Source organism: Phascolarctos cinereus, unplaced genomic scaffold (assembly GCF_003287225.1).
Source record: "Phascolarctos cinereus isolate Bilbo 61053 unplaced genomic scaffold, phaCin_HiC Scaffold_9;HRSCAF=440, whole genome shotgun sequence".
Classification (NCBI taxonomy): Eukaryota; Metazoa; Chordata; class Mammalia; order Diprotodontia; family Phascolarctidae; genus Phascolarctos; species Phascolarctos cinereus.
Genome location: NW_027556402.1, coordinates 255,956,534 through 255,984,144, shown reverse-complemented (window position 1 = coordinate 255,984,144; position 27,611 = coordinate 255,956,534). Strand labels below are relative to the sequence as shown.

General features: G+C 52.0%; 1 protein-coding gene across 1 annotated transcript; it reads right to left on the bottom strand.

The window, feature by feature from the left end:
• Positions 1-78: 78 nt before the first annotated feature.
• CAPN1 (calpain 1) lies at positions 79-26,358 on the bottom strand. Its single transcript, XM_078148446.1, has 23 exons — positions 26,285-26,358; positions 25,492-25,857; positions 23,555-23,822; positions 23,265-23,334; positions 22,692-22,810; positions 16,137-16,270; positions 15,836-16,004; positions 13,549-13,632; positions 13,221-13,306; positions 11,472-11,546; positions 10,606-10,766; positions 8,933-9,105; positions 6,302-6,313; positions 5,799-6,010; positions 5,565-5,604; positions 5,118-5,183; positions 4,970-5,027; positions 4,143-4,207; positions 3,583-3,651; positions 3,144-3,222; positions 1,726-1,842; positions 1,337-1,395; positions 79-1,030 (listed from the first exon to the last, which is right to left on the bottom strand). The coding sequence occupies exons 3-23, from the start codon at positions 23,819-23,821 to the stop codon at positions 1,004-1,006; spliced, it is 2,142 nt and encodes a 713-aa protein (XP_078004572.1). The 5' UTR covers position 23,822; positions 25,492-25,857; positions 26,285-26,358; the 3' UTR covers positions 79-1,003.
• Positions 26,359-27,611: the final 1,253 nt, after the last annotated feature.

Sequence of the window (27,611 nt, the reverse complement as noted above, 5' to 3'; positions counted from 1 at the left end):
CTTCACCTCATTCCCTCGCAAAATGACAAGTGGGTGTTTTTCTCACAGGCCAACCACAACAGACTCTGGAAAGGGGGAGAACTTAGAGGGGTTTCTGTTTTATTTGGGGTTCTTTTGGCATGAGAATAGGTGGTTGGGATCTACAAGAAAACAACCTCCACCACCTTCACCCTAGGCATCTCCTCAGATGCCCCCACAACCACATACCCAGTCCCTAAAGAGACCCCCTTACAATCACCAAGTATAAAAAAAAAATAGCAGGAACAAAAAAAAGAGTTTGACCCTCCCAGGATATGCAGCCTTCAGGGAGCTGGACAGGGCCCAAGTGAGACAGGGGCTGGCCGTCACCCCAAAGTGGGGCTATTTGGCTTTCTCGATGTGAAGGTCCTGATGGTGTTCTGGAACCCAGCACAGGGACTCCTCAAAGGGCCGGGCCAGGAGGGAACTGGGCAAAGGGAGCTGGTGGGTAGAGTGTGAGATCAGAAGGAAGACCAGACTGGGGGCAGGTGAGTGTCCATCCACAGTGCAGGGCAGGGGTCTGCTGGCCAATGCCCTCAGAGGGCTTTCTTGGAGGTGATGTTAGAGGCCAGACTCAATCCCAGGTTGGCATCAAATGGGCAGGCCAATGGGGAGGGCTGTCTGGGCAGTGGCCTCTGGCAGGGGCAGTCCCAGCTTGCCCTGGGACCCCTGACTCAAGGTTGGCACAAAATCAAGCAGCATTCCTGGCTTCCATGCTGAAGGATTGAGCAGGCTCAAGGCTGGGGTCCCAGGGGCTCCTTCCCCACCTCCTGGAGGGCCTACCAGGTCTGTGCCTTAGGCACAAGTGAGGGAGGCATGCTCCTATCTAGTGTAGGATATCCGTGGCAGCTCAAAGGGAAGGGAGGCAGGAGGAAGGGCAGCTTCCCATCTCTCCTGAGAAGGCACTTGAAGCTGGGGTCATGGGGTAGGCAGAAGAGGAGGCTAGGGTCAGTGCAGAAAGAGGTGGAACCCTGCCCCATCCACTTCACGCAAACATGGTCAACTGTAACCACTGGAAAAGGAAAGGGAGAGAAAGTCAGAGCACAGAAAAGAAGCTGGAAATTGGGGCCGGGGGGTGTTCTCCAACTCTCCCTCCTTCTCAATCCCGGGCCATTCTGCCTCCCCACCCCGCTCAGCTCTGCTCCTAGGACTCAGGTACTCTGGCCCCCAGCTCCCCCTTTCATTTCATCACCGGCTATCTCACTTCCCAGAACTCAGGTGCCTGACCCCTCCAGGGCCCTGAGCCACCCACAAACGGCAACCAACCCCAATTCAGCCCCACATCAAGAGGGAGGAGAAGGGAAGAGAAGGCCGTTACCCTAAGTAAGTCGAAATTCACAATTCCATCTCTATCTGTATCCAGACTCTGGAAAAATCCTGTGTGAGCAGTACAAGGAAAAGCCGATGAGTCAGGCAGACCAAAGCCACACAGTGTGTTCCTCCCAGCCAGAAATGGATTCAAGTCCCTTTTCCCCAACATACGTACACACGGAAATGACCACACAAACAACACGTATGTATGTATATCTGTGTGAGCACGTGCCCATGTCTCCCTTTGTTGTATGGCAGGGGTGCAGGGGGGCTCCCAGAAGAGACCAGAGGAGGACAGACACGAGGAGTGGAAAGGAGTGCCCTCCATCAGACATAGGCAGGGGGCAAACTTTCCCAGAGCCCCCAGGAAATGAAAGACGGGAGGGTGGTACTCACGGAACATGGTCTCCAGGCGCACCAGGCAGCACACAAAGTTGTCAAAATTTATGGCCAGGTCAGGCTCCGAGTAGCGGGTGATAATCAGTTCATACAGCTTCTTGTTCAACTTGTACCCTGGGCCAGGAAGAGCAGCACAGGAATCAGTCATGGGGCCAGGCTGGGGAGCTTGTTTGCACTGGTCCTACTGGAGACCAATTCAAATTTGTTCCAACTGGCATCAATGCCCTGCCCTTCAAGCACCCTCACTTTCTCACTTCCTTATAGATCACTCCTTACGTTCTGATCCCTTCCCTTATGCCCAAGTTGTCTCACCCTTAAAAACCCAAACAATAACCTCCTCTCTAGAGCCCACCTTCCCTGACAGTTCTCTTCCCTTTCATAAGCAAACCCTTAAGAAAAGCCATCTACATTTCCCAACTCTGCCTTTGCTCCTCCCACCCTTTTTTGCACTAAGGCTCTCTCCAGGATGACCAATGACCTCGTAATTGCTAAATCTAATGGGGCTTATTTTTATTAATTCATTCTTGGCCTTTTGGTAGCTTTTGACACAGTTGAGTAACCACCCACTCCTGCCTCATCTTCTTGAAGCATGCTCTCTCCTGGGTCTCCTACCTGTCAGACCACGCTTTTTAGTTTCCTCTGCTGAATGGCCTAGTGCTATTGTTCTCAAACTCTTTGGTCCCAGGACCCCTTTGTACTCTTAAAAATTACTGAGGAATACCCTCACCAAGAGCTTTTGTTTATGAGTTATACCCATCAATATTCACCTTATCAGAAATTAAAATGTATTAGTATTAAGAAAGAGGCTTTGATTTCATGGACCCCTGAAAAGATCTGGGACACCCACAGGGGTCCCCAGACCACTCTTTGAAAACCACTGGTGTGGGGGATAGGGTACTGGACTTGTGCTATTCATGGCCACACACCTAGGATGCATCACAGACAAGACTCCACCTTGGGTCTCCTGACTCCAGAAGCTCTGGGCACTATACACATAGGCTCTCCCATGAGATCAACTTGCTGGGAGGCAGGGATAGACAGGGCACCCTTGGCTCAGAAATAATTAACTCATTAAGGGATCCCTGGAGAGACCCAGTGATGGGAGAGGACAGGAGTCACCCTTCAGTGAGCCCCTAGAGATGAAGGAGTTGGAGGCAACAGAGTGAAGTCCCAGGGCTTGGTCCCAATGTCTTTGCTCCTGAGTTGTACCACTTTGGGAAAGCTACCTCCCCTCTGTGGGCCTCAGTTTACTTCTCCTATTAGATCAGATGCTTGTAAGGGTCTGGTTTTTTTTGTAACTGTCATCCTGAGGAGCAGCTGGCCAGCAGCTGAGTATTACCACCACCAATAGGGCGTGCCCCCCCATCACCTGCTGGCAGTTTCCTCCCCAAACCCCCACCAGGTCAGGATTTTACCTGCTGCCTCAAGAGCCATCCGCATCTCATAGGAGCTCATGCTGCCTGACTTGTCTAGGTCATACTTTCTGAAGATGTCCTACAGGGGAGGGACAGACAGGGAATGAGGAAAAGGGAGAGGTCAATCCTTTCATCTTCCCCCAGGGGCCTCTAGGACCATGGCCAGCGGGAAGGAGAGGTGCTGAGGATGCAGTGGGAAAAGAATCACCACTTCTAGCCTGGATGCTTTGATTTCAGGGTTGGGGGAGATCATGGTGTAGGAGAATTATAAGGCTGGACCCCAGAGGTTCTTCTGGACTGTGAGGAAACAAGCAGGTAAGAGAGAGCCCACCGCTTTCTGCCAGCCAGCCAGCCAACCTTAAATTGGCAGCCTGGCAGCCCAGAGCCCCACCACCCAGGGACTGAGGAACTGGGAGAACAAGGACATTCATTTCCTTACCAGGTAATTTTTGATTCGGTTCCAGAGGACGTTAAACTCAACCAACCCCAGTTTCCCATTGCCATCTCGCTGAAGCAGAGTTAAGAGAGAACTACAGAGATCTGGATGGGGAAATGCCAAAAGCAGGGAGGGGATAGGGGCAGAGACTTCACAGGATCAAAGGGACCTTAGACATCACCTAGTCACTCATACAGTTTTAAAGATGAGAAAACTGAGACCCAAAGAAGACAAGTGACTTGTCCAAAGTCACACAAAGAGTAAATGGCAGAGGTGGGATTTGAACCTAGGTCCTCTGACTCCCAATGCAGTGCTCTTCTCTCTGTACTACACTGTCTCTTCTGGAGAAGAGGTGAGAGAAAGGAGGAAAGGAGATAATGGGAAAATAAGTTAGTAAAAAAGACTCTTTGAACTGAACTCCCTTCCTGGCGCATGCCATCTAGACCGCCCCCCCACCATGCCCAGACTTGCTTTCCCAAAGCCCTGCCCATTCCTCCCTGCCACTAGCTAGGTCCTGGGGCTAGGAAGCCTGCAGTTCCCCTGGCCCCGACTCCAAAGGATACATCCATAAGATTCACCATGCTTCGGCACGACTCCTTACTGAAGCCATTAGTCCGGAGGTCTTTGTCTGTGGAGGGGGAAGGGATGAAGGTGTTTGAGATTGGGATGGGGGGGGTAGAGAGAAGCAGAAAGAGAGGAAGTTGGATAAAACAAAGTCAGAGGATTATGTCCCCTGGGAGTTAACATCATGGATCCAAGGATTCGAAGTGGGAAGGGACCTTTAACAGCATCTAACCACCCCCTCATTCATTCATTCATTAGCAAGCATTTGTGAAGTTCCTAGTATGTGCTAGGAACTAGGCACTAGGGATTCAAGGATAAAAGGGAAACAGAGCCTGCCCTCAAGCAGCTTCTAAGGGGCAAATACAGTATTATATACCCAGATAAGTCAGCATTAAGTAGTATTGGTGGGAGAGAGGGTAGGAACTACAGGAGGGGACAAGAGAGGGCAGGGACTACCTGGGTGTAGTTCTGTGTCTATATCCCCAGGCTTAGCATAGAGGAAGCACCTAAACAACTTTCATCCATTCATTTTACAGAGGAAGAAACAGAGAGGAAGGGACCTGTCCATGGTCCTAAAGTTAGTAAGTCTCAGACCCAGGTCTTCAAGTCTTTGGAGTCCAAAGCCAGGCCTTGCTCCATGAATCTATCCTTGCATTACTAAAAAATCATAATAAACAAGGTCCTTTCTTGTGCACACATAGACATCTGCCCTAGAAGTTGCCCCAAGCCCTGGCTCTAGGGGAGGAAGAGGAAGCAGGAAAATATCAGCATTCCAGGTTCAGGGAGGGAATCAGGGCTCAACGCTGGGTTCCTCAGGGACACTCACGTTTGCTAACGATCCTGTTGAGGATGGTCTGTAGTTCCTTGACACTGATCTCCATGTCCTGGTGAGAAAGGGGTACAGAGGAGTGTGAGGTGTGCCCTGGGAGAGCCAGGCCCCTCCACCCCCCCATCCCTCCCAAAGCCCCACTCACCACCCCAGCCAGCTGCTTAAAAAGGTTCTTGAAGGTGTCATCAATCTCATCTTCAGAGAGCACTCTCTGTAATGAACAAAGGGGAAGGGGTGGTTAGCTACCAGAGTCCTTCATCTCCCAGCCTGCAACCACCTGAGCCGAGACCACTCTTCCCCAGAACCTGCAGAGAAGCTGAGAGGTCAGGACAGCCTACATATCTCCAAATCTGGAGTGACCTTAAAGATCACCTTATCCAACTCCCTTATCATCCAGATGAAGGAAACTGAAGGCCAGAAAAAGGAAAGGACTGGCCTGGAGTCACCCAAGTCAGCTAGTGGCAAGGCCAGGATTGGAACCTAGCTCCAATTCCACAGTACAATGCTGCCTGACAGGGAGGGAGAGAAAGGGAAGAAGAGAAAGGAATATACCTTTCACACACCACCCCAGCACAAGAGAAGCACTACCTACCTCATCAGGGAGGTGAGCTTCGATCTTGTCGTCCAGCTCCCTGTAGAAAGGCAGACACAGAGAGAGGGAGGGAGGGACGGAGAGAGAGAGAGAGAAAGAAAGAAAAAGAGAGCCAGTGAGAAGGGCATGGGAGGCCCCAGAAGCCTGGGGAGCTGAGGCAGGCAAACAGGGCTGGGGACAGCTGGGAGAGCTGGGGAAAGAGGCAGGGCCACTTCCACTCCCTCTCCCACTCACACGGTCCCAGCCTTCTTCTCGGAGAAGAAGCGGAGCACGAAGTCGCCCTCCTTGTTGGGCTCGAAGGTGGAGGGCACCACAATGTACTCGCCAGGAGGCAGGCACAGGCGTGAGCTGACCTCCCGTAGGTTGATAAACTGCTCTGAGCGGGCCAGTGACGAGTGGGACAGGAAGAAGTCCCGCTTCAGGTGCACGCCAGGCTGACCCACCAACTGCCGATGAAAGAAAGGGGGCGTAAGGGTTGCCCCCTCCCAGGGTCAGGTCTAAGACTCAGCTCCCTATGTTACCATCCTGCCATGGGACCGTGCACAGGTCTCCTCCCTCTCTAGACCCCAAGGTCCCATCTCTGTATAGATGGCACAATAATTCCCATCTTGCCCCCCACAGGTTCAAATCCTACCTGACACATGCTGATTGTGTGACCCTGAGCAAGTCAGTCCTCCACCCCCCCCAGTATGTCTCTAAGACCATCCACTGCAGAGAAGGTGCCAATATGCACTGGCAGAAGGGGGCACCTCCCTGGGAGTTCCTACAAGGGACTTGGGAAGCATATGTCAATAGAAGGCCTCTGATGTTGTGACCTGGAATAAGCTGCCCCCTCTGCCAAGTGAGAAGGCTGGACTCCCTCTGACCGCTGAGGTAGGTCCTCAGCAGCTCTGGATCTAGGTGCCTCCGTTGACCAACTAAGACACGAAGGTGGCCAAGAGCTCTCAAAGGCTTTGCTAGCAGGGAGCTCACTCTAGAAAGCCCAGTCCTGCTGGGAGGGCTTCAAGTCCGCGTTCTGCGACGGGCAGCTGGCCTCACAGTGGAGGACCAGCCAAGAGGAGATGAATGCTTTGGCCACAGCAATACACGAAGACCATTCCCGAGTCATGGGGGTCTGCAGCACATCGGGGATGGACAGGGATTGGGGATCTCTTTGGAGCCCACATCAGCCCTGGGAAGGAAGTCCTTGGTATCATTCTCCCCAGTTAACAGAGGAAGCAGCAGAGATGCAGAGAGGTTAAGAGACATGCCCAGAGTCATAAAGTGTATGTCAGAGGCAGGATTTTGACCCGGTTCTCCCATATCTGTAATATTATTCACACAGTGTAGCATAAAGCGTCCTACTCTTGGGGTTCAGGTCCTGCCCCTGACACTTCCCAGGTGCGTGACCCTGGCCAAGTCATTTCCCCAATCTGAGCCTGTTTTCCTCTTCTGTAAGATGGGGAGAATGCTGCCATCACCTCCCTCCCAGAGCTGTTCAGAGGAAAGGCTTTGCCAGCCTTCAAGTGCCACACACACACAGGCAGGTCAGTGGCACAGAAGACAGAGCCAGGAAGAGCCAAGTGCAAACCTTCTTGGCCGTGTGACTCAGGACAAGTCACTTCATCTCTCTCAGCCTCAGTTTCCCTAGCTGTCATGGAATGGCACCTGCCTCACATGGGGGTTGTGAGGATCAAACGAGGTAAACAAGGGCATACTCTCACAGACAAAGAGGCGCGTAAATGAGAACTGTTATCGGTAAGAACCACGGCTGACGCTTCCCTGGTCTGGAAAGCACCTCGCACGTGTTCTCTCATCATTTGGTTATCATGGCCCAGAGGCTGCCAAGGGGGTCAGCTTTGGAGTCAGGAAGACCTGACCCAAGTCCAGCCCCTGTCCCATCCGGGCTGTGTGACCCCGTTCCCCACCCTGGCCTGCGGACACTCCCTCAGACCCTCCATTTCAGCTTTGCACAGGCAGAGCTTTCTCCTGGGGAGTGCAATACGCCAGCAAAATCACTGCCAATACGGAGGAGCAGCAGAGGCTGGCAGCCAGCCCCATTCCGGGATTGGTCTGTGCCCTTGGCCTCTCCCTGGCCCATCTGCAGCTCTGGCCTCAAGGACATGGCGGCTCTCCAGGGCTGTCAGCACCGAATGAGTCAGGCAGGTGCACTTACCTTCTCAGGAACCTGTTAAGAGAAAGAAAGAAAGACCAGTGAGAGCAGGGTCTGTGGCTTCTCCCCAGCCAGGGAAGAGGGATGGGCAGGTGGGGGGACACCTGGGCTCTGGAGAGAGGGAGCTTGGGGACTGCTCTGGCACAAGCACTGAGCCCAGTCACTTTGGGGAAGTGTAAGGACAGCAGGGTGACTTCGACAAGTTCCACATCTCCTGCCTCAAGTCCTAGGCTAAGGTCGTCTTCCTAGGGGGTTAAAGACCCAACTTAAGGTGTGTGGGGGGGGGGGAGTCTTCTATTCATAGATGAGAAAGCATGATGCTTTTCCTGACTCTCCACCCATCACTTTGCACCCTAGGGTCATTAATGTTCTAAGATTCATCTGTTTACCCCGGGCCTGAGCAGTGGCCCTCCCCAAGAATCTAGATGGCCCATCCTACCCCAGTGACCTCCCACCCAGATCTGGCATCCTGGAGTGGAAGACAGGGACTTCTCAGAGATGGTGAGACTGCAGCCAAACATTCTCCTAAACCCATCCTTGAACCAAATGACAATGGCAAACAGGCCTTGGCAGTAGGCACACCTGACACACAGGGTGTGGGGATGCCCATCCTGGCAACTGACAAGGAGAACTTTGGGCTTGAGGTCCTACAAGGACCAAAGCTGCCAAGCCCAGGAGAGGTTCAAGGCTGTCTGGTCCCAAAGCCTTCCTTCTGGCTGACCCTGCTGTAGCAGGATCATTCAGTTCCAGACCTCAGAGGACTCCCCAGGGAGATCCCCACGACAGGAAGCCAGTTCAGGTCCAAAGCCATGGAAGGGGACCATGGAGGGAACAGAGCAGGCTCACCTCGGTCCAAAGAGACATTGAGGTAGTTATCCTAGCTCTATCCCCAACTTCACGTGTGTGTGAGTGTGTGTGTGTGTGTGTGTGTGTGAGTGTGTGTGTGTGTGCGTGTATGTGTGCATGTATGTGCATGTGTATGTGTGTGTATATGCGTGCAGGCATGTAAACACACATGCGCCCTTGGACAAGGGCTCCCTTCAGAGACTCGGCTTCCTCCCCTCCGAGACGTGCCCATCGCTAGGCACCTTCCCAGTCCCGGCCCCTTGGGCTCTATAAGACCCACATCCTGATGGCAGCCCTAGGGATCAGGCCACAGGGCACAAGAAGGCAGGCAGCCGAGGCAAGGTGGGCCACCCTGCATCCTGGCACTCACTTCATAGACTGCAAAGCCAATGGTCTCCATGTCCCGACCGAAGCGGCGCTCTCTGCGCCTGTGTTTCTGCATCAGCGCCAGGAGGAAGCTGCAGCCCCTGTCTGATTGACCCCCGCGGTCATCGTCCATCTCCTCCAGCTTGATCTTAAACTGGGGATTCACCCAGAAGGTAGCTGTGAGAACAAGGCAGGAATCAGAGGGGTTGTGGGCCAAACACCACAAACGCTCTCTCCTCTCCCTGTAACTCTCACCTACCTCTTCTGAACCCCAACGAGCAGGGAGCAAGAAACCCCATCTGGAGGTAAATCCTGCTTCTGGTATAGCCCTAAGACCTTGCACTCCTGCGATTCCCTAGCTCTGTCTGTGGCCTGTGCCACAGAATGTGAAGAACCATGATGGAATACATAATAACTATATGATCATCACCAACATGGATCAGTGAGGAAGGCCCCCAGTCTACTGGCCTTCCCCTGGGGCCAGCATTGGTGAGAACGTGGTTGAGTCTCCCAGGATGGGCAGGCAGGGCCAAGTCCCATCCGGCCATCCTCCACTCAGCTGCCAAAGTTATCCTCCTAATGCACTCAATCCCTCATTCATGAAACAGGGGCTCCTCATCACCTTCAGGATCAAATCTAAAATCCTGTTTGGCATTCAGAGCCCTTCCTAACCTGGCCTCTGCCTATTTCTGTCAGGAAGGAAGGAAGGAAGGAGGAAGGGAAAGAGAGAGGGAGAAAGGAAGGGAAGAGGAGGGGAGGGGAAGGAGGAAGGGAGAGAGTGAGGGAGGGGAGGAAGGGAGGAGGAAGAGAGGAAGGGAGGGAGGGAAAGAGGAAGGAAGGAAGGAAGGAAGGAAGGAAGGAAGGAAGGAAGGAAGGAAGGAAGGAAGGAAGGAAGGAAGGAAGGAAGGAAGGAAGGAAGGAAGGAAGGGAGGGAGGGAGGGAGGGAGGAAGAAAGGAAGGGAGGAAGAGAAAGTAGAAAGAAAGGAAGAGAAGAAAGGAAAGGAAGGGATGGAGAGAGGAAGGGAAGAAGAAGGGAGGGGAAGGAGGGAGAGTGGGAGGGAGAGGAAGGAAGGACAATGGTAACTGAAGCTTGTCCAGAAAACGGTACCCACAGTGGGGAAGGACCAGGAACCATGCCGTACACAGGCTAGTTGGGATCCACTGGGGATGTTTATTTAGAATGAAAAGACTCAGGGGAAAGTAAGGCTGACTTCCAGTTGCTCAGGGCTGTCATTAGGAGGAAGGATCGGACATCCATTCAGCTCCAAAGGCATAAGTCAGAGTACAGGAGAAGAGCTAAGAGGTTACTTAGGCTCATTGGCAAGAAAAGCTTCCTCCCAATGGCTGAGCCCAGGCCCAGGGAGCCAGGGGATCAGCCCTCCCTGGGGTTTTCAAGGCAAGGGCAGGTGTACTGCTGGCCAGAGGAGGGCTAGACGAGATGCTGCTAAGGCTCCTTCCAGCTCTAAGACCACAACTCTAGGAAGGCAGGAGGTGGCAGAAGCACGACTTGAACCCAGGTCCTTAAACCCCAAGTCCCTGGCAGACCTCATGATGCTTTTTCTGTGCATCTCTAACCCTAACCCCATGTCTGTGGCTCCTCGTCCCCCTCTTTGGCCCTCAGCACCTCTCCTGGGCACCTCCCTCTTGCCTCCCTGGCACGCTAGGGCCAGGGCTGACCTGGGTAGTTTCTGCAGCCGCCTGCCGTGCTCCCGCGCCGCCAGGTGCCATCATACAGGGTCGTGTTCCATTTGCGGAATTTGTTTGACTTGAGGGTGTCTGGGGTCAGGTTGCAGATCTCCAGACGGGAGAACTCACGGAGAAAGTCATTGAAGGACATCCTGGGGGCCACGAGACATGAGCCGGGCCATCCGACAGGCCCTGGGGTATGCTATTCATGGGCTAGTGGGGGCAGGGACAAAGCACAAGGGTGTGGGCAGCCCAGGAGCACCTACTCACAGTGTAGCAGAAAGAGCTTGGGGTCTGGGTTCAAATCCTATCTACTCTGCTAACCGCTCACATGAAGTCACCTGCCTTCTCAGGGTCTCAGTTTTCCACTCTTTAAATTTTAGGGTTGTTCTAGATCAAGGCTTCCTAACCTAGGGTCTGGGTTTTTTTTTTAATATTTCAATATCATTGGTTTATTTTGTGATCCTGTATATTTTATTTTATGCATTTCAAAAAATGATTCTGAGAAGGGGTCTGTCCATAGGCTCACCAGACTAGCTGTTCAATGGGTCCATAATAGAAAAAAGATTAAGAATCCCTGAACTAAATCATCTATATCCTTCCTCAGCTTTTACATTCTATGTTCCAAGGTCCCTCCTATCTCCGGCATCCCATTTTCTATGTTCTAAGTAAGGTTCCTCCCGGCTCTGACATTCTATGACCCATGTCCTAATAGCCTTCCTGTATTCCCACGATGCTTTGCTCTAGGGACAGAGACACCACATGCTTAACACCTTGGGGGAGAGCCCCAAGTGGCTGGGGAGGGGGTCTCCTGGAACCCAGGGTCAGGCGCTTATCCCTCTTCCCATTATGCTCACCAGAACTCCCCATCCTCCATCTTGATTTGGAGTCGCTGCCTGGTAGAGGGGTCCACCTGGTTCCACTCAGAGGAACTGAAAGAAGGTCCCAGGCAGAGGGTCAGAAAGGCATGTAATGGGGCAGCTAGGTGGCACAGCGCATAGAGCTCCGGTCTTGGAGTTAGGAGGACCTGAGTTCAAATCTGACCTCAGGCACGTGACACTTACTAGCTGTGTGACTCTGGGAAGGTCACTTAACCCCTACTGCCTCACCAAAAAGAAAAAAAAAAGGCCCCCAAGGCCAACCCACTGTAGCTCTTTAGGACCCTTTTCTGCTGGAGCCCATGAAATAGGGTAGAGCTCCAGTCCCATCATCCCCAGGCCTAAGGGCTGGCTGGGCCCCAGTATGCATCGCTCTAAAATCACAGCCCCTAATTACCTGAGTGACCCCAGTCCAAGCAAGGGCAAGAGTCCACCCACAAGCCCCAAGATTAGGGCTCAGACTCTCCCAGGAGGGATCTAGGGTTCGGGGTTACGGGCAAGTAGAGAGAGAGGTAGTTAGGTGGCTGAGTGGATAACGTCACGCCTAACGTCAGGAAGAGCTGAGTTCAAATCCAGCCTCAGACATTTACTAGCTGTGTGATCCAGGGGAAGTCACTTCACCCTGTTTGCCTCAGTTTCCTCATCTGTAAAATGAGCCGGAGAAGCAAATGGCAAACCACTCTAGTCTCTTTGCTAACAAAACTCCAAACGGACACACAGAGAGTCGGACGCGACTGAAAATGACTGAACAACTATGAGAGGCAGCTAACGAACGCATTAAGAAAAATGCCCGTGGAAAAGTATGTTGTCAGCCTATGTGAAGAATCAGAATCAGAGATCCCAGGCCTCGTCCCTAGAAGTCCCCCTCTGCGGCGGAGTCACAGGCCCTCCCTGCCTCGGTGGATGGTCTTTGAGAGCTGCTAGGACCCAGAGGAGTCAGCCTCCACTGGCCACCCTGCTCAGCTCCCAAAGCCTCCCCTCCCTGGGCATGCACTCCACTGTCGCTGAGCAAGTGTGACAGCTGACCTTCACAGAGCACCGGCCACAAGAGCTCTGGCTGTGATGATCCCCGCCTGTTGTGCTTGTCCTTCAGTCACGCCCGACTCCCCATGACCCTGTTTGGGGTTCCTTCCCCTGCTCATTTTACAGATGAGGAAACTGAGGCAAACAGGGTGAAGTGACTTGCCCAACGTCACACAGCTAGGAAGTGTCTGAGGCCAGATTTGAACTCAGGAAGAGTCTTCCCGACTTCAGGAGCTCTATCCACTGTGACACCTAGCTGCCCCTAGCTCCTATTTATAGATAAAGAAATTGAGTCTTAGAGACAAAAAGTGACTTGCCCCAGTCCCATGACTCCCAGTCCAGTGCTCTACTTCCCACTGTAGGCCACCAGGCCAGGTGTTTTATCACTCTCACATAGGAAGCAGGGAAATGTTCGTGTGCTTACATTTGTTGAGCTCATAACGATATAAAGAAAATAATGCCTGTGTCTTATCCCCACGAAACTAGGAGCTCCCTGAGGGCAGCAAGCAGATCTTAGCTAAACCTTAGATCTCTTTCAAAACTCAGCTCAGGGCTCCACACAAAGTCAGTGCACAGCACGTGTTCACTGAAGGAATGAATGAACGAACGAGGCCAAGACCGCCTCCACTAAGGGACGGGCAGGGAGTGGCAAGGAAGCCACCACAGCCATCTGAACCTGGCCCTGTGGGACCCACCAGTCCCTACCTGTCACTCCAAGGCCCCGTCCACTCTACCTCACCCCATGGGTTCCGCATTCGAATCAGGTTCACCGAGCGGCCCCGACAGTTCACCTGGAAGCCAGAGCCCCACTCAGTATGGCCCCTGCCTTCCCTCCTGAGTCAGCCTCCCCCCAGCCTCCAATCACCACTCCTTCCCACTAACCAGACAAGACACACAGCCCCCAAAAGAGTGGGCCTGCCTGTCTCCATTAGAAAGAATTGGGAGGCTGCTCCCAGAGGGTTCTCCAAACCCAGCCCTGGCTAGAGTGGGAATCCCACCCAGTCTCCCTGCCCCTCCCCAGGGTTGGTCCTACCTGCTGGGCGCCAGTGACAGAGTAGGCATGGCCCTTCACCAGCTTCTTGAAGGTGACTGCTTCCATGTCAAACACGCTGGTGATCTAGGTATGGCAAAGGGAGAATACTTCTCTCAAATGCTGCCATGCCCCACCCCAACTCCTCACCCGCTGCCCTCAGATCCATGAGGACCCGGCTGGGAAGGAAAGAAGGGAGGCCAAAGGGGATTGAGCTAGATGGAATCTGTAGGCCCTCCCAGCTCTGATATTCTAGGGGCCTGCGGCTTCACTGGAAGAATCCAGTCTTCTAAATAGCTGCTGAGGGTCACTCTTTCTCTCTGTCTCTGTCTCTCTCTGTCTCTCTGTCTCTGTCTCTGTCTCTGTCTCTGTCTGTCTCTCTCTCTCTCTCTCTCTCTGTCTCTCTCTGTCTCTCTCTCTCATGCCTTAATGATCATTTCCTCCTTCAAGAGATAGATGAAGCCACAAGAACGACTCTATTGCTATTGTGGGCCTGGCTCTAAGGACGACTTGGTTGTTGAAACAGAAATCTTGGGGGAACCTTGGGGGAAAGTAAACTTTCCATCTTGGAACTCATGCTAGAGGAGATGAAAGCTGGGCAGGGCTGGGCACAGCCTGGCAAGCACTCTGAGTTTGGGGATTTCAAAGGGCTCAGGGAAAGGCTAGGGAGGGTGCCAAAGACTGGAAGGAAATTCTGAAGAGACAAAGAGAAATTATTCTGACAACACAGAAAAGGAACTGTCCAAAGAGGCTGGCGTGGCTGCACAGGGTGCTGCTTGGAGTCCTGTGAGCCACACACAGAAGACAGAACCCAGGTCAAGTAACAAGATGAAAGTCCAAAAGCCTGGCACGAGCCTAGATACCGGGGGAAGGGGATACTGGGAGCTGAGCCTAGTGAGGAAATCTAAGAAAAACAAAAAGAGACTGGTTTGTTTTTTAAGGTATATTAGGAAAGGAGAAGGGTCAAAGAAGAGACCGGAACACTGTTCTAGGCAACCAACACCAGCATGGGAGCAGGGCCTACTAAAGTCTTTATCATGCTTTAGTTGTTGTTTTTGACATATACTGTATTTTTTTTTCCTGCCAAGGAGAATGATATCTGAACTGAGAAGAACAGGACAGAAATGGCTAATAGGGATTTGTGACCCAAGACAGGTAAAAAGAGAGTAACAGAGCAGCCCTCTGCCCCTGGAGAATGTACCAAGACGCAGCAGGTCCTTGAGCCACAATCCCCGAGTCACTGGGGGGCAATATGGGAAAGGGGACACAGAACACAGCAGAGCCACAAGACTACAAAGGGGCAAATGTCCCCATTCACAAAAAAAAAAAGGGAAAGGAAGGCAATCTGCAAACCATAGACTAGTGAGCCTGCTAGTAATTCCTAGCAAAACTGCCCATCTCATCATTCAAGTCAGGCTAGTAAACATTTGGAAAAGAAGGCCACACAAAAGATAAGTAGTCAAACTGTTTTCAAAAGAAAAATGACCCAAAGGGCAGCTGGGTGGCACAGTGGATAGAGCACCAGCCCTGGAGTCAGGAGGACCTGAGTTCAAATCCGACTTCAGACATATAATACTTCCTAGCTGTGTGACTGTGGGCAAGTCACTTAACCCCAATTGCCTCACTAAAAAAAAAGATGAAGAAGGAAAGAAGGGACACTAGGAACCCAACAGATACTACCCTAAGGGTGGTCATTAGTGACTCTAGGTCAAGTTGGAAGAGGCAACAGGGGACAGCCCCCGGGTCGCTTAAGGTTTCTGGCTGAAGGCACAGGTGAAATGCTCTTTAAATCTGCAGAGGACACAAAACTGGGAGGGCTGGCTAACAGACTAGATGACAGATACGATCCAAAATGATTTTGACAGGCTAGAAAACGTGGTCGAACAGCATAAAATGTAAAAGGGACATAAGTCAAGTCTAAGGTTCAAAGAATCAGGTTCACAAGCAGCAGATGGGGGCGATGGGGCAGATCAGACAGCAGCTCACGGAAGGGGGTCTGAGGGGCCTGGGGACTGCCAGGTCCAGCCAGGAAAGCCAATGGCTCTTCAGCGGCCCTGAAGCCATCCAAAGGAGGAAGGGGCTGGGCGTGTTTGTGCACATTTGTTACAAGTGTTTTGTTTTTCTTTTCTTTTAAATGGGGAGACAGGAGCTTGAGAAAGAAAATAAAGGCTTGTTATTTGAAAAATAAAACACATTGGAAAAAAATGGGGCTGAAAGGAGCAAGAACCAGGAAACAGGAAAAGTCAGAAAGGGGGCAGGCAGACACAGGAGGGCAGGCCCGGTTACTCACATCGATGGAACAGCCCAGCAGGGAGCCCCGCTCCAGGGCCTTCAGAATGATGGAGTAGAGATCAGAAGGGGGCTTCCTGAGATCAAACCATTCTGTCACGCCTCCAGTGAAGTCTTCAAAGCCCTCGGAGGTGCTACCCCCAGAAAGGGCTTCATAGCTACCATTCACCCTGGGGGACAAGACAGACAGGCAGGGCTCGTAGGCCACTGGCACCCACGGTGTCCAGGGAGGGGTCCAGTTTGGATCAGGGACAGCCCCTGGCAGGGTCCAGGGCTCCTGGGCTGGGAAGGGAGGGACTTACTTGGCATAGGCCTTCTCAAGCAGGGCGCTCCAGAACTCATTGCCTTGGGCTGAGTGCACAAAGACCAGCTTCCCATCCTTGGTAGGCAGCAGGTCGTCCACAACTACATCGATCCACTCCCCAAACTGCCACAGCTGTGGGAGAGAAGGGGTGCTGGGGGGTGATCTGTACTTCCCACCCCCCTGGATAGCCTTGACTGCCCGACAGGCCACGGGTCCTAAGGACACTCTGGCACGGAATGACCACAGACTCACCTGGGCAATTCCCCATCCTCTTCCACACCCCCCCCCAAATCTTCCCCAGAGATATCAAGCACGGGATTTATCAAGGTCATCTGTGATTCAGCCACAGCTGCTGTGAATTCTGTTGACAGCCACATCTCGGCCCTCAGTTCCACTTCTCCTCCCTCCTCCCCGTGGAGACCAGAACTTCCTACAAGCCCTCATAACCACGGCTCATCTGCTGTGACCTGGCTTCTCAGGGGAGCGCCTACTACGTGTGTGGCTTGGTGCTGGGCCACAGGGAAGATGTGAAGACTCCTCACACTTCCAGAGCCCACCCAGGCAACGATTTGGCAAGCCTCCCTGTTTCCACCTCCATCTCTGCCAGGGACCCCCTTTGCCTTCATGCAGCCACTCCCAGGAGTGAGCCACTCAGGCCCTCTGCACCTCTCACTTAGACTACCACGACTGCCTTCTCATCCGGACGCAGATAGGGATTTTCCTACACAGACTGGACCTCACTTTCTGCTCAATAAACTCTTCTGTGGCTGGTGTTCAGTCGTTTTTCAGTCACGTCTGACCCCATGTGACCCCACTTGGGGTTTTCTCGGCAGATAGTGGAATGGTCTGCCATTTCCTTCTCCAGTTCATTTTACAGATGAGGAAACTGAGGCCACCAGGGTGAAGTGACTTGCCCAGGCTCACACAGCTAGGAAGGCTGGATTTGAACTCCGGTCTTCCTGACTCTGTGCACTGTGGCACCCCCTAGCTGCCCTCTGTTTGACATTCAAAGCTCTCCACAGCTTGGCTCCATGGGACCTTCCCAGGCCTTTAATTCCGGACTGCTCTTCTGACACTCCAGATGAACTGGCCTTTCCCTAGCCTCTCTCAGTGTCTTTGCACAGACTGGCCCTGACGCCTAGAGTGCACTCCCTCCCTTAGAAGCTCTGGTTTCATTTCAAAGGTCAGTTCAAATGTTACCTCCTTCACGAAACCTTTCCCAATCTCTTCAAGCGGCGGGTGCCTCGCCCTTCTCCCCACAGCAACATGACCTTTATTTACTATGTACTGCCTGTACTATCTTTGTGTGCAATTTGCACATTTGTACAAATGCATTCCACACCCATGCATGTGGTACCAACACACCCAGGCAGCTGAGTGGTGCGGCGGATAGAGAGGGCCGGGTCTGCGTCAGAGAGACCCAAGTTCGAATCCAGTCTTAGACACTTCCTAGTTTAGCGGTCCTGGGCAAGCTGGGCTGTCAAGGAAGGGGGATTGCAAGCCAGCTCAACTAGAGTGGAAGGTGACTAAGGAGAAAAGGGGAAATCAGCCCGGAAAGGCTGGCTGGAGCCAGACTGCCCAGGAGGACCTGCAGCAGCAGAGCCAGGAGGCGCCTTAGAAACCACAAGGGACCTGATGGAAGACGCTATCCACATCCCAAGAAAGAACTATGGAGTTTGAATGCAGATCAAAGCATATTATTGGCTATTTTTTTCCCCTCTTCTGTTGAGTTTAGTTTCCTCTTTCTGGTGGTTCCCCCTATTGGTTCTAATTCTTACTTACTTACTTACTTACTTACTTACTTACAACATCACTAACGTGAAAATATGTTTAATAGGAATGTATATGTAGAGCCTATATCAGATTGTGTGCCATCCTGGGGAGGGTGGTGGGGAGGAAGAGGGAGAAAAATTTTAAACTCAAAAGCACATGGAAGGGATTGTTGAGAAATCAAAATAAATCAATAATTAAAAAAACAAAAAGAAAGAAACAATGAGGGAGTGGTGGGACCCAGGAGGAGCATTTCAGCAATGCCCATCCATGGAGCCACTCAGTGGCAAAACTCAGTGTGGGCCATGAATATAACAGTGCCTGGGTGTAAAAATGGAGACAAACGGGGATACAGAGGAGCCTGGAAAGATTTGCTAGATCTGATGCAAAGGGTCAAGGAAATCACCTGGAAGAGGACTCCCACAGCAGACAGAGAACAATCAAAAGGAAAATGGGCTTCCCCACTCCCACCCCTTTGTAGCCCAGTGGGGCAGGGCCCTGGGGCATGACATCTATTGTCAGAACATTACAATGTACTGATCAGTTTTCCTGGGTTTTTTGCCCCTCTTCTTTAAAAAAAAAATGGTATTCATTATATAGAAAGGATCTCTGAAAAGAAAAGTGATACGGAGAAACTTTGGTGGCCTCAGTGTGGAAGATGTGTTGGATTCCTGACAGAGGTGACAGAGTGTCGTTGACAACCCTCATTTTTCGGACGAGGCCAAATGGAGACTGCGTTTCACCTAACTATGCCTGTACATTCTCATTCATTCTTTTTTCCGCAGGGGAAGGAGAGAAAATAGATTTTTGTTCATTAAAACATTTTTCAATAAAATTATTAAAAAGATGATAGTGTAGAGAGGGGGACCAATTGGTGAGCAGTGATTAGGGCCCTGGCCTAGAGTCCCCAGAATCAAGAAAACATGGCAATTGATTAGAAATGGGGTTTCCAGATACTTCAGCTGGAAAGATGATGACCCTCTCAACAACAATGGGGAAGTCGGGAGGAGACACAGGTCTAAAAAGAACAGTGAGTTCCAGTTTAGACAACTGAGTCTGAGATGTCCCTGGGACAGACATCCAGGGGAAGTCCATCAGGCACTTGGCAGTGCAGGACCAGAACTCTAGAGAGAAGGCAGAATTGGAGAGCCACTTACACAGACCACTGAACCCAAAGAGCAGCGAGGAAGGCGTCGAGAAGATGAGTTTTCTCATTTTATAAGAGTGTGCTGGACCTTTCTAGCACTAGAGCTACAATTAGTGTCCCAGTTTTACCAATAAAGACTTTGTGGCTCAGATATCACAAGTGAAGAGCCTAAAGTCACAGGGCTAGTGAGTGTCAGAGTCAGAACTTGAATCCAGGGCTCTTGACTTTGAGACCAGTACTCACCCAAAGAGGATAGGAGGTCCTGGGGACCTCGTGGTCAGAGTACAAATGCAGGATGGGTGAGGCACCAAAGGCCAAAAAACTCATGTGAAAACAAAGAGGCACAGGAGGAAAGGATGCAAAGGGCAGCCAAACATGAAGGGCATTCAGTGCCCTAGGCAACAGAGAGGAGCTATTAAGGAACTAACTTCCGCTTCAAAGTACAAGATACGCCCCTACCCTACAGCAAGGTCCTCCACCTGGCCCAGGCCCTAGGGATGAATCACTTGAGACACACCTGGGGAGGTTTACTTTCCTCTGCAGGCAATAACCCAGTGAGGGAGGTGGTTCAGAATCTGGTATCCTCATTCTACCGAGGGAAAAACCGAGGTTCAGAAAGAAGTGAATTGCCTTGCTCAAGGTCACAAACTAACACTAAGGTTTTTGATTCCCAGTCCCCTACACCTGTGATGTGGATACAAATGGTCCCCTAAGGGCATATATTAAGAATATTAAGGGTTGCTTCTCTAGTACTTCGGAGATCCCGTAACTTGAAAGCTCCCTTTCAAAGTCCTTTTCCCTTTATCTTCAAATTTTGAACTTTCCCTTATTCTGGACCATAAAATTCTTTGCCTTCTTCATACTGTGTCATAAAATTTCCCTGGTCTTCCTTATGCTGTCCTTATCTTTAACCACCATAAAACCCTAAAACTACATCATCATTCTGAAACCTCTATACAAGCATAACTCCCCCAACTATTGGAGCCCTTTCATGAGCTTCTCGAAAATGGGGCCCATCTTGCTTACATGTTAAAGAAAGCTCCCAATGAATGGCTACAGAGAAGGTGTAAGTGAATTCTTTCACACCCAGACCACTCTCTCCCAAATCTGACCTCAACACCAGGAGCTGCCTCTTTTAGGGTGAGTGTCCCTGAAGTTCTGGGCCATGACAGTGGGGAGGGAACAATCTAGATCCCGCTCACTAGCTCATGCATGAGCGCATGCACACACACACACGCACATACACACACACACACACAGAGAAACACACAGAGGCAGATGACAAGAACACCACCAGTGTTCTTCGATTCTCAAGAACTACAAAAGTAGCAATGAATTGGAGGGCAAATGTAGACCTCATCCAAAAAAGAAGAAGAGTCAGCAAATTATAAACCAATCAGCTTCTAAGACTTCAATTCTTGGCAAGATCCTAGAATGTATTACTAAAGGGATGCCTAGCGAACATTCTGAAAAGGAAGCAGTGACCAGGGCTTCATCAAGAACAGGTCCCACCAGAATCATCTTATTTTTTCTAGACTGCCAAACCAGGAGAAAGCTGCAGATTCAGCAAAATCTCTCAGGCTTTTCCAACGTGGATGGAAAGATTCTAGCAATACGCCATGGAGGAAGAGAAAAAGGGCACGACACAAAGAGTAACCAGGAAAAGTTTAATGTCAGCTAGAAAAGGGTGTCCGGTGGAGTGCCCCAGGGCTCGGCACTGGGCTCTCCACCTTTTAGCATTTTATCAAAGACAAAAGCAAAGAGAGAGGTTCATCAGATTTGCAAATGACCCAAAGCAGAGAGGAAGAGCAAACTGAAGGACAGAGGGTCGATCAAAATGTTCTGAACAGGCTACATACAGCATTGTGGGACAAATCAAGTAAGAAGTGGAGAACACAGTAGGCAAGAAAGCCTATAATATAATACTGGGCTACGTTAAGGGAAACCTAAGATCCAGGACTACAGAGGTGCCTTCCCTCTGTCCCACCTATGTGGACCCTGGCTGGAGTATTATGCTCAGTTCTAGATGACATATTTTAGGAAGGTCACTGAGGGGCTGGAGAGTACCTAAGAGAGCAACCAGAATGCCGAAGAGGCTCAAGTTCACGGCTAGAATAAACCGAAGGAGTCGGTAACATCTAATCTAGAGGAGAGACCTCTGGAGGAGACATGAAAGCGACCTTGAAAGATTTGGAGCCATTTACGCTGCTTAGCCCAAGAAGCCAGAAGCAGCAGCAGAGAGGAAGATCTGGGCATGGGGCCAGAAAAAACTTCCTAAATCTGAGCCATCCAGAAGGAGAAGAGACTACCTCAAGCTATGGGAGATGCTATAGATGGGATGAGGGCAGCTGGGTGGTACAGCGGATAGAGCGCCCAGCCCAGCCGCAGGAAGACTCCTCTTCCTGAATTCAAATCCAGATTCAGACACTTTCTGGCTGTATGACCCGGGGCAAGCCACTTCACCCTGTCTGCCTCAGTTTCCTCACCTGTAAAATGAGCTGGAGAAGGAAATGACAAACCACTCCAGTATCTCTGCCAAGAAAACCCCAGAGAGGGTCATGGAGAGCCAGATATGACTGAAACAACTAAACAGCAACATAGATGGCATCCTTGTTCAGATCAAGGGAAACAACTGAAAAACTGCAGAGTTCTGATCAGGAAGGGTTTCGTTTCCCAGCCCCCTTCCTTCAGGTTTCGTCCCTCTGTTGATTAGCTCTAATTTCTTCTGTGTTCTGCCTAGCTTGTTCCAGATTGTTCGCATGCTGTGAGCACCTTGAGGTCAGGGACTGTCTTTTTGGCAAACAAGAGGCACTTCATAAATGCTTACTGACTGATGGATGCAGGAATGCTTGTGACTCCTGAGCACCTGGTTCGAAATGCCTCCCACCTCAGGAAAGAAGTGGTGGACAGGTGATGAAGAAGCGAGGCGCACACATATCTCCAGACAAGAGTCATTGATTTCTAACTAGAAGGGACCTGCCTAGAGGTCATGTCGGCCTCATTTCACAAAGGAGGAAACTGCAGCCAGAGAGGTTAAGAGGACAGGGACCCAGTCTTATCTAACCTACATCTCCTCCAGGAGACCAGCAGTGTTCTGCACAAAGCAGGGGCCTCCTAAACGTTCCTATAAACAAGGCCTCTCTCCTTGAACTTCTCACCCACTTTCAAATTGATCTCACCTCTGCACTTCAGTAGGCAGACTTGAATTAAAGTTATCAGGGTATGTTTTGCCTCCCCTATTAGACTGAAGCTAGGTGGCACAGTGAATAGAATACCCTGCCTGGAGTCAGGAAGACCTGAGTTCACACCTGGCCTCAGACACTTCCTAGCTGTGTGACCCTGGGCAAGTCACTTCATCCTGTCTGCCTCACTTTCCTCATCTGTAAAATGAGCCAGAGAAAGAAAGGGCAAACCAGTCCAGTATCTTTTTTGCGGAGAAAACCTCCAATAGAGTTGCAGAGTCAGACATCACAGAAAAAAAACGACTTAACAGGCATTCTAGATTGTGAGCCTGATTGGGAAGAGATTCCATCTTATCTACACTTTCCATCTCTGCACTTCTGGGGAACCCCGCCCCTCTCAGCTCTCTCAAGGCTGCTTCCAAGGCTAGACCCCACCCTCCCAAGCCAGCCTCACCTGGAAATGAAAGATGCCAGCATAGCCATGCTGGAAGCTCTGCCCGTGAGGCACCACCCGGTGCAAGATGGTATCGTTCAGGGTGATGGAGGCGATGGCCGCCAGTAGCCAGCAATCTCCTGCAATAGGCACCAGCCATCAGAGAGCCCTGCTGTTCCCACCACCAACTCACTAACAGAAGAACAGAGTAGGAAGCAAGGCTGGGCAGTGCCCATTATATCCCCAAGCCAGAGAAAACTACAGATCTCCTGGACTGGTTTCCCTCTCAACACCCCCACAGTTTACGGAAAAGACCCAGGAATCCAGGCAAACCAGCTTTGAAGATGAGAATCAGAACCTGCCCTTACTCGTAAGAGGGAGGGACCAGATACAAGAAGGGAGGGAAGGGGTGTGTGTGTGTGTAGGACAGAGAGAGAGAGGGGAAGGGGAGAGGGAGAGAGAGAGAGAGAAGGGAAGAGGAGAGGGAGAGAGGGAGAGAGAAGGGAAGGGGAGAGGGAGAGAGGGAGAGAGGGAGTGAGAGAGAGAGAGAGAGAATGAAGTTACTAGAATGAACAGGAACAGTCCAAGGCTTACCTAGCGCTCCCTGACAAATGTCTGTTCGGGTGGCCCCATCCACGATAAACTGAGGGTTCGACAAAAGTTCCTACAATGTAGACGTGGAGAGCTAAGGGGTCTTGGATTCCCTGGGACGTTCAGCCCTCTTTCCCTGTTCCCTCAGCTGCCCCGCCCCCAGGGTATCTAGCCCCTGTACTCCGCTCCCCAAACCTAGACCCTGTTCCCAGGCCCAGCTCCTCCTTGGAGCCTCCCTTTGGAACCCTGATCTCTTTGGGGTTCAGGGGACCCTCCGCGAGGGTCCCACTCACCGTGGGCCTTTTCCACTTAATGCCATAGGTTTTGGAGGAGTTGGGCCCCAGTTCCTTGAAACCCAGGGAATAGGAAGAAGGGGGGAAGGTATCATCCTGGAAAAGGGCCCCAGACTGAAGGTACTGGGACCGTAGCTGCTCGTAGTCCTGGCCCAGGTACTTAATGGCGTTCTCATGGCAGCCCAGGCCTAGTTCCTTGGCCCTCTGCTTCTGCACTTGGGCAGACACCCCCGTGCAGTACACAGGGGTGATGATCTCTTCTGTCATCCTGGGGAGGCAAGGGAGTGACAAGAGTCCAGACCTGCTCCCCATCAGAACCTGGAGTTCTGCCCCTTCCCCACTCTTACTACTGCTCAGAACCCCTGCCTCAGTCTCCCACTCCCAACCTCTGTGCTGCCTTCTCCAAACTCACGGGTCCTAGAAGCCTCTACTTCCTCTCCCTATCATCAAGACATTCAACCCTGAACAGTAAAACTCAAGTGTGCTTTCCATCCCCAGCCCTAGCTCCTCCTCAGAACTCAGCAGTCCTAGTCTCCAGCTCACCTATCCAGCCCCATCTTGAAGATGGACAAACGCTTTGTTTCAGAACCTTGCCATCCTGGTCCCTCAAACCCTACCTCCCTCACATATTCCCCATCTCAAGATGTCCAACTCCTCACTCCTGGCCAGGGGTCCTGCTCTCCCTCCACCCCAGCCCCATCAGAGGATTTAGAACCAGAAGAGAATTAAGAGAGATCACCTCATTCAAACCCCATACTTTACAGAAGTAAGTGAGCCACAGAAGGAAAAGGACTTTGCTGAGGTCATACAGGGAGAAGGAGAACCCAGGCCTTACTTAATTCAAATTCAGAGCTCCTCTTACTACACTGTCCACTCCCTGCTTGGCACCAGCCTCCAACTTACCACCCCAGTCCCTCATTCTCAAGACGGCCAACTCTCCAAGCAGCAAGCCCAATTTCCCTTTCAGAATCGTGGGCTCCTGAGTGTCAGCCCCCTCCTCGAGATACCCAACCCTTCCCACTCCAAACCCCAGCATCTGGGCTCCCAGAATCCCTTAGCCACCTCTCCCCCAGAGCCTAGAGCCCCACCAGCAACCCCGACTATGTCCCCTCTCAGAACTGGGGCGTCAGGGGAAGGTCTGGCCCCTGAGTCACCTCCTTCCCTGCCCATCATTCTCTGAAGCCCAGAGTCCTGCCCAAACCTCAAGTCCCTTCCCTTGCCCACATGCACGGCTCACCCCCAGCCAGACAAGAGCGTGTAGAGTGAGTCCAACCCCCTCAATTCACAGATGAAGAAACTAATGGAGACCCGGAAAAGGAAGGCACTTATCCAGTGTCACACAAAACAGAGGAGGGGCAGAATTTGAACTCAGACCTTCTGACTTCAAATCTAACTCTGTGCACTCTACCATATTATGTGGTATTTTTTCCCCTCCCCTTCTCCTAGACCCCAGGAGTCCTAGGCTTCTAACTGTGACCTGAGCTAGGATGGGCTGGGTGGGATGGGGTACTAGACAAGATTGGAATAGTGGGAGTGGAGGGAGGATAAAAGCTTCTCCAGAGGCCCTTATTTCTACTTCCCTGTCACCCCTCAACCCAGGGACCTCTCTGCAGACAAGTCGTCTCTCTTCCCTTTGGGACTGGCTGACAACCCTCTAGCCTGAGACCTGGCCCTAAGGCTGGGCACTGGAGGACTACGGGTTCCCAGGACTGGGATCTGGACCACACCCAACTCTTCTCTCTATTCGGAGATCACCTCCCCCAAGGAGGGGAAACCCTAGGTGGTTGCACTGCCCCCCCAACTGGGAAGATGGGGATACCTAGGTCCCAAAGCCAATCGAAGCCCCAGAGAGTGCCCTGGGGCACCTGTCTCAGGAACTCGATCCCAACCCCTGTGCCTGGATTCCAGTGGCTCAGGGAAGCCCGCAGCCCCCTTACCTCGGCCTGGGTCTAATCGGTGCCCGTCAATCCGTCCGTCTGTCCGTCCCTCTGTCTGTCGGGGTGCCTTCCCTGGCCACTCCGGAGGAGTCTGAGTTCTGGATCGGTTTGCTCACTGGTAGGGCCCAACCAGGAAGAATCTGGTCCCCGCCCTGCCTTCCTAGCCCAAAGCCTCGGGGCCTCTCTGGTCCCCTCCCACTGCCTTTCTCCTCCCACTGCCTCCTCCCCAGCTGACTCGGGTTTTCTCTGACGGCTAGCGCTGTGGCCAAGCTCTTATCTCTCCCCAACTTTCTCTCCCTATCTCTCTGCCTCCCGTCTCCGGACGCGGTCTCTCGGAGGCCCTCCCAGGCTGGGGCTCAGGGCCAGCTGTGGGAGAGAACAAAACCGGGACTGGGTAAAGGGGAATGAATAGTCTGAGCGGGCTGGGGCAGAGGCAGGACTGGGGGCTGAAGGGCACTGCCAGCTGGACGGGGAGCGGGGAGGGGGTGCGGTATTTTTAACCAGGGGGCAGCTCGGGTTACGGGGCTGGGCAGGCACCGCCCTGCTGTGGCAGCCGCCCCCCGCCCCGCCACTGTCCAGATGAGGGCTCCCCATTCCATCCCTCTCGGCCCTCCTAACTTAGCCAGGCTAGGACGCCCCCCACCCCGCCCAGATAAGGGCTGCCCAGATCCTTGCCCCTCCATATGCTGCCTCCTCGCCTCTCCCTTAGCTAGGTTCGGATGCTCCCCAGGCTCCCCATCGCTCATCCTGCTGCCCGCGCCTGCCCAGCGGAGCAGCGCTGAGATTACGTTACCTTGGGCTGTAGTGGCGGCTGCAGAGACAAGGGCTGCAGCAGCTCCCGGGGCGTGGAGGTGGGGGAGGTGCTCTGAGCACTGTTCCCTCCCCTTCGAGGCGGCCCCCGCCCGCCCCTCTTTGGGACGGCTCCCCCTCCCCCTTCTCCACGCTGCAGTAACTTGGCCTCGGACGCCTCCGCGGGCTGCGAGCCCCCCCTGCAGGACAGTAGGAGGACTGGACAGCGAAACTGCGCTCCACCTCCCCCCTTATCTATCCAGGGCGATCGTGGGGGGCTGCTTTCCGAGACAATCAGGCCCAGCCCTCCAGGAGCTCCCGTTTTACTCCGGGAAACAAAGTAGAACATGGGGGCGTTGGTCTAGAGGGTCCCTTCCTGATCCAGATCTAAATTCTGTGTGTGACCCTGAGCAAAGCACTTACCCTCCCTCAGTTTCCCCATCTGTAAAATTCGAGCAGTGGACTGGAGGGCCTCTGATGACCCTTCCTGCTCTAGACCTAGGATCTATTATGTAGATATGTAGGTAGATATATGAAAAATATTAAGATCAAGGTCCATTCCTACAGACATTTTTATAATGCAGCTGCTATATACAAGACAAAGGAGAGCTAAACAATAAGGAAACAAACACAAAATGAAAAATGGGAATTTACAGTCTGAGCATGCACCTTCTTAGTGCTCTGGGTTGGGGGGGGGAGACTCATCTTCCTGAATTCAAATCTAGCCTCAGACATTTACTAGCCATGTGACCCTGGGCAAGTCACTTCACCCTGTTTGCCTTAGTTTCCTCATCTGTAAAATGTGCTGGAGAAGGAAATGGCAAAGCACTCCAGTAGCTCTACCAAGAAAACCCCCAGTGGGGTCATGAGGAGTCGGATACAGTAGAAATGACTCAACAAAAATATGCCAGCGATAGCTTCATCACCTAGAAGATTGATGTCAGATGATTTAAAACCAAAAAATCCCAAAGTCTAGGGTTAGCCACCTTGAGCACGGTGCTGGCCAGCCCTACTCCTTTCAATTGGCCTCACCAGAAGCTTAACCTGCTGTGACACCTAATGTTACCTATGAAGGATGAAAAGCATTTATCAAGCACTTACTAGGCAGAACAGTGGATAGAGTGCTGGGCCTGGAGTCGGATAGACCCGAGTTCAAAATCTGCCCCAGACACTAGCTGTGTGACCCTAGACAAGTCACTTCATTTGTTTGTCTGTGTCCTCAACTGAAAAAAATAGAGATGATTACAGCACCTACTTCCCAGAGCTGCAATGAGGCTCAAATCAGATGATACCTGGAAAGGGCTTAGCACGTAGTAGACATTTAATAAATG

Coding starts and splice junctions, on each gene's coding strand:
- CAPN1 (XM_078148446.1), bottom strand. CDS start 23,821: ATGACAGAAGAGATCATCACCCCTGTGTACTGCACGGGGGTGTCTGCC. Junction 11,547..13,220: donor ACGGGGCCTTGGAGTGACAG/GTAGGGACTGGT, acceptor ACCTTCTTTCAG/TTCCTCTGAGTGGAACCAGG. Junction 1,031..1,336: donor TGAATTTCGACTTACTTAGG/GTAACGGCCTTC, acceptor TTCCTTTTCCAG/TGGTTACAGTTGACCATGTT.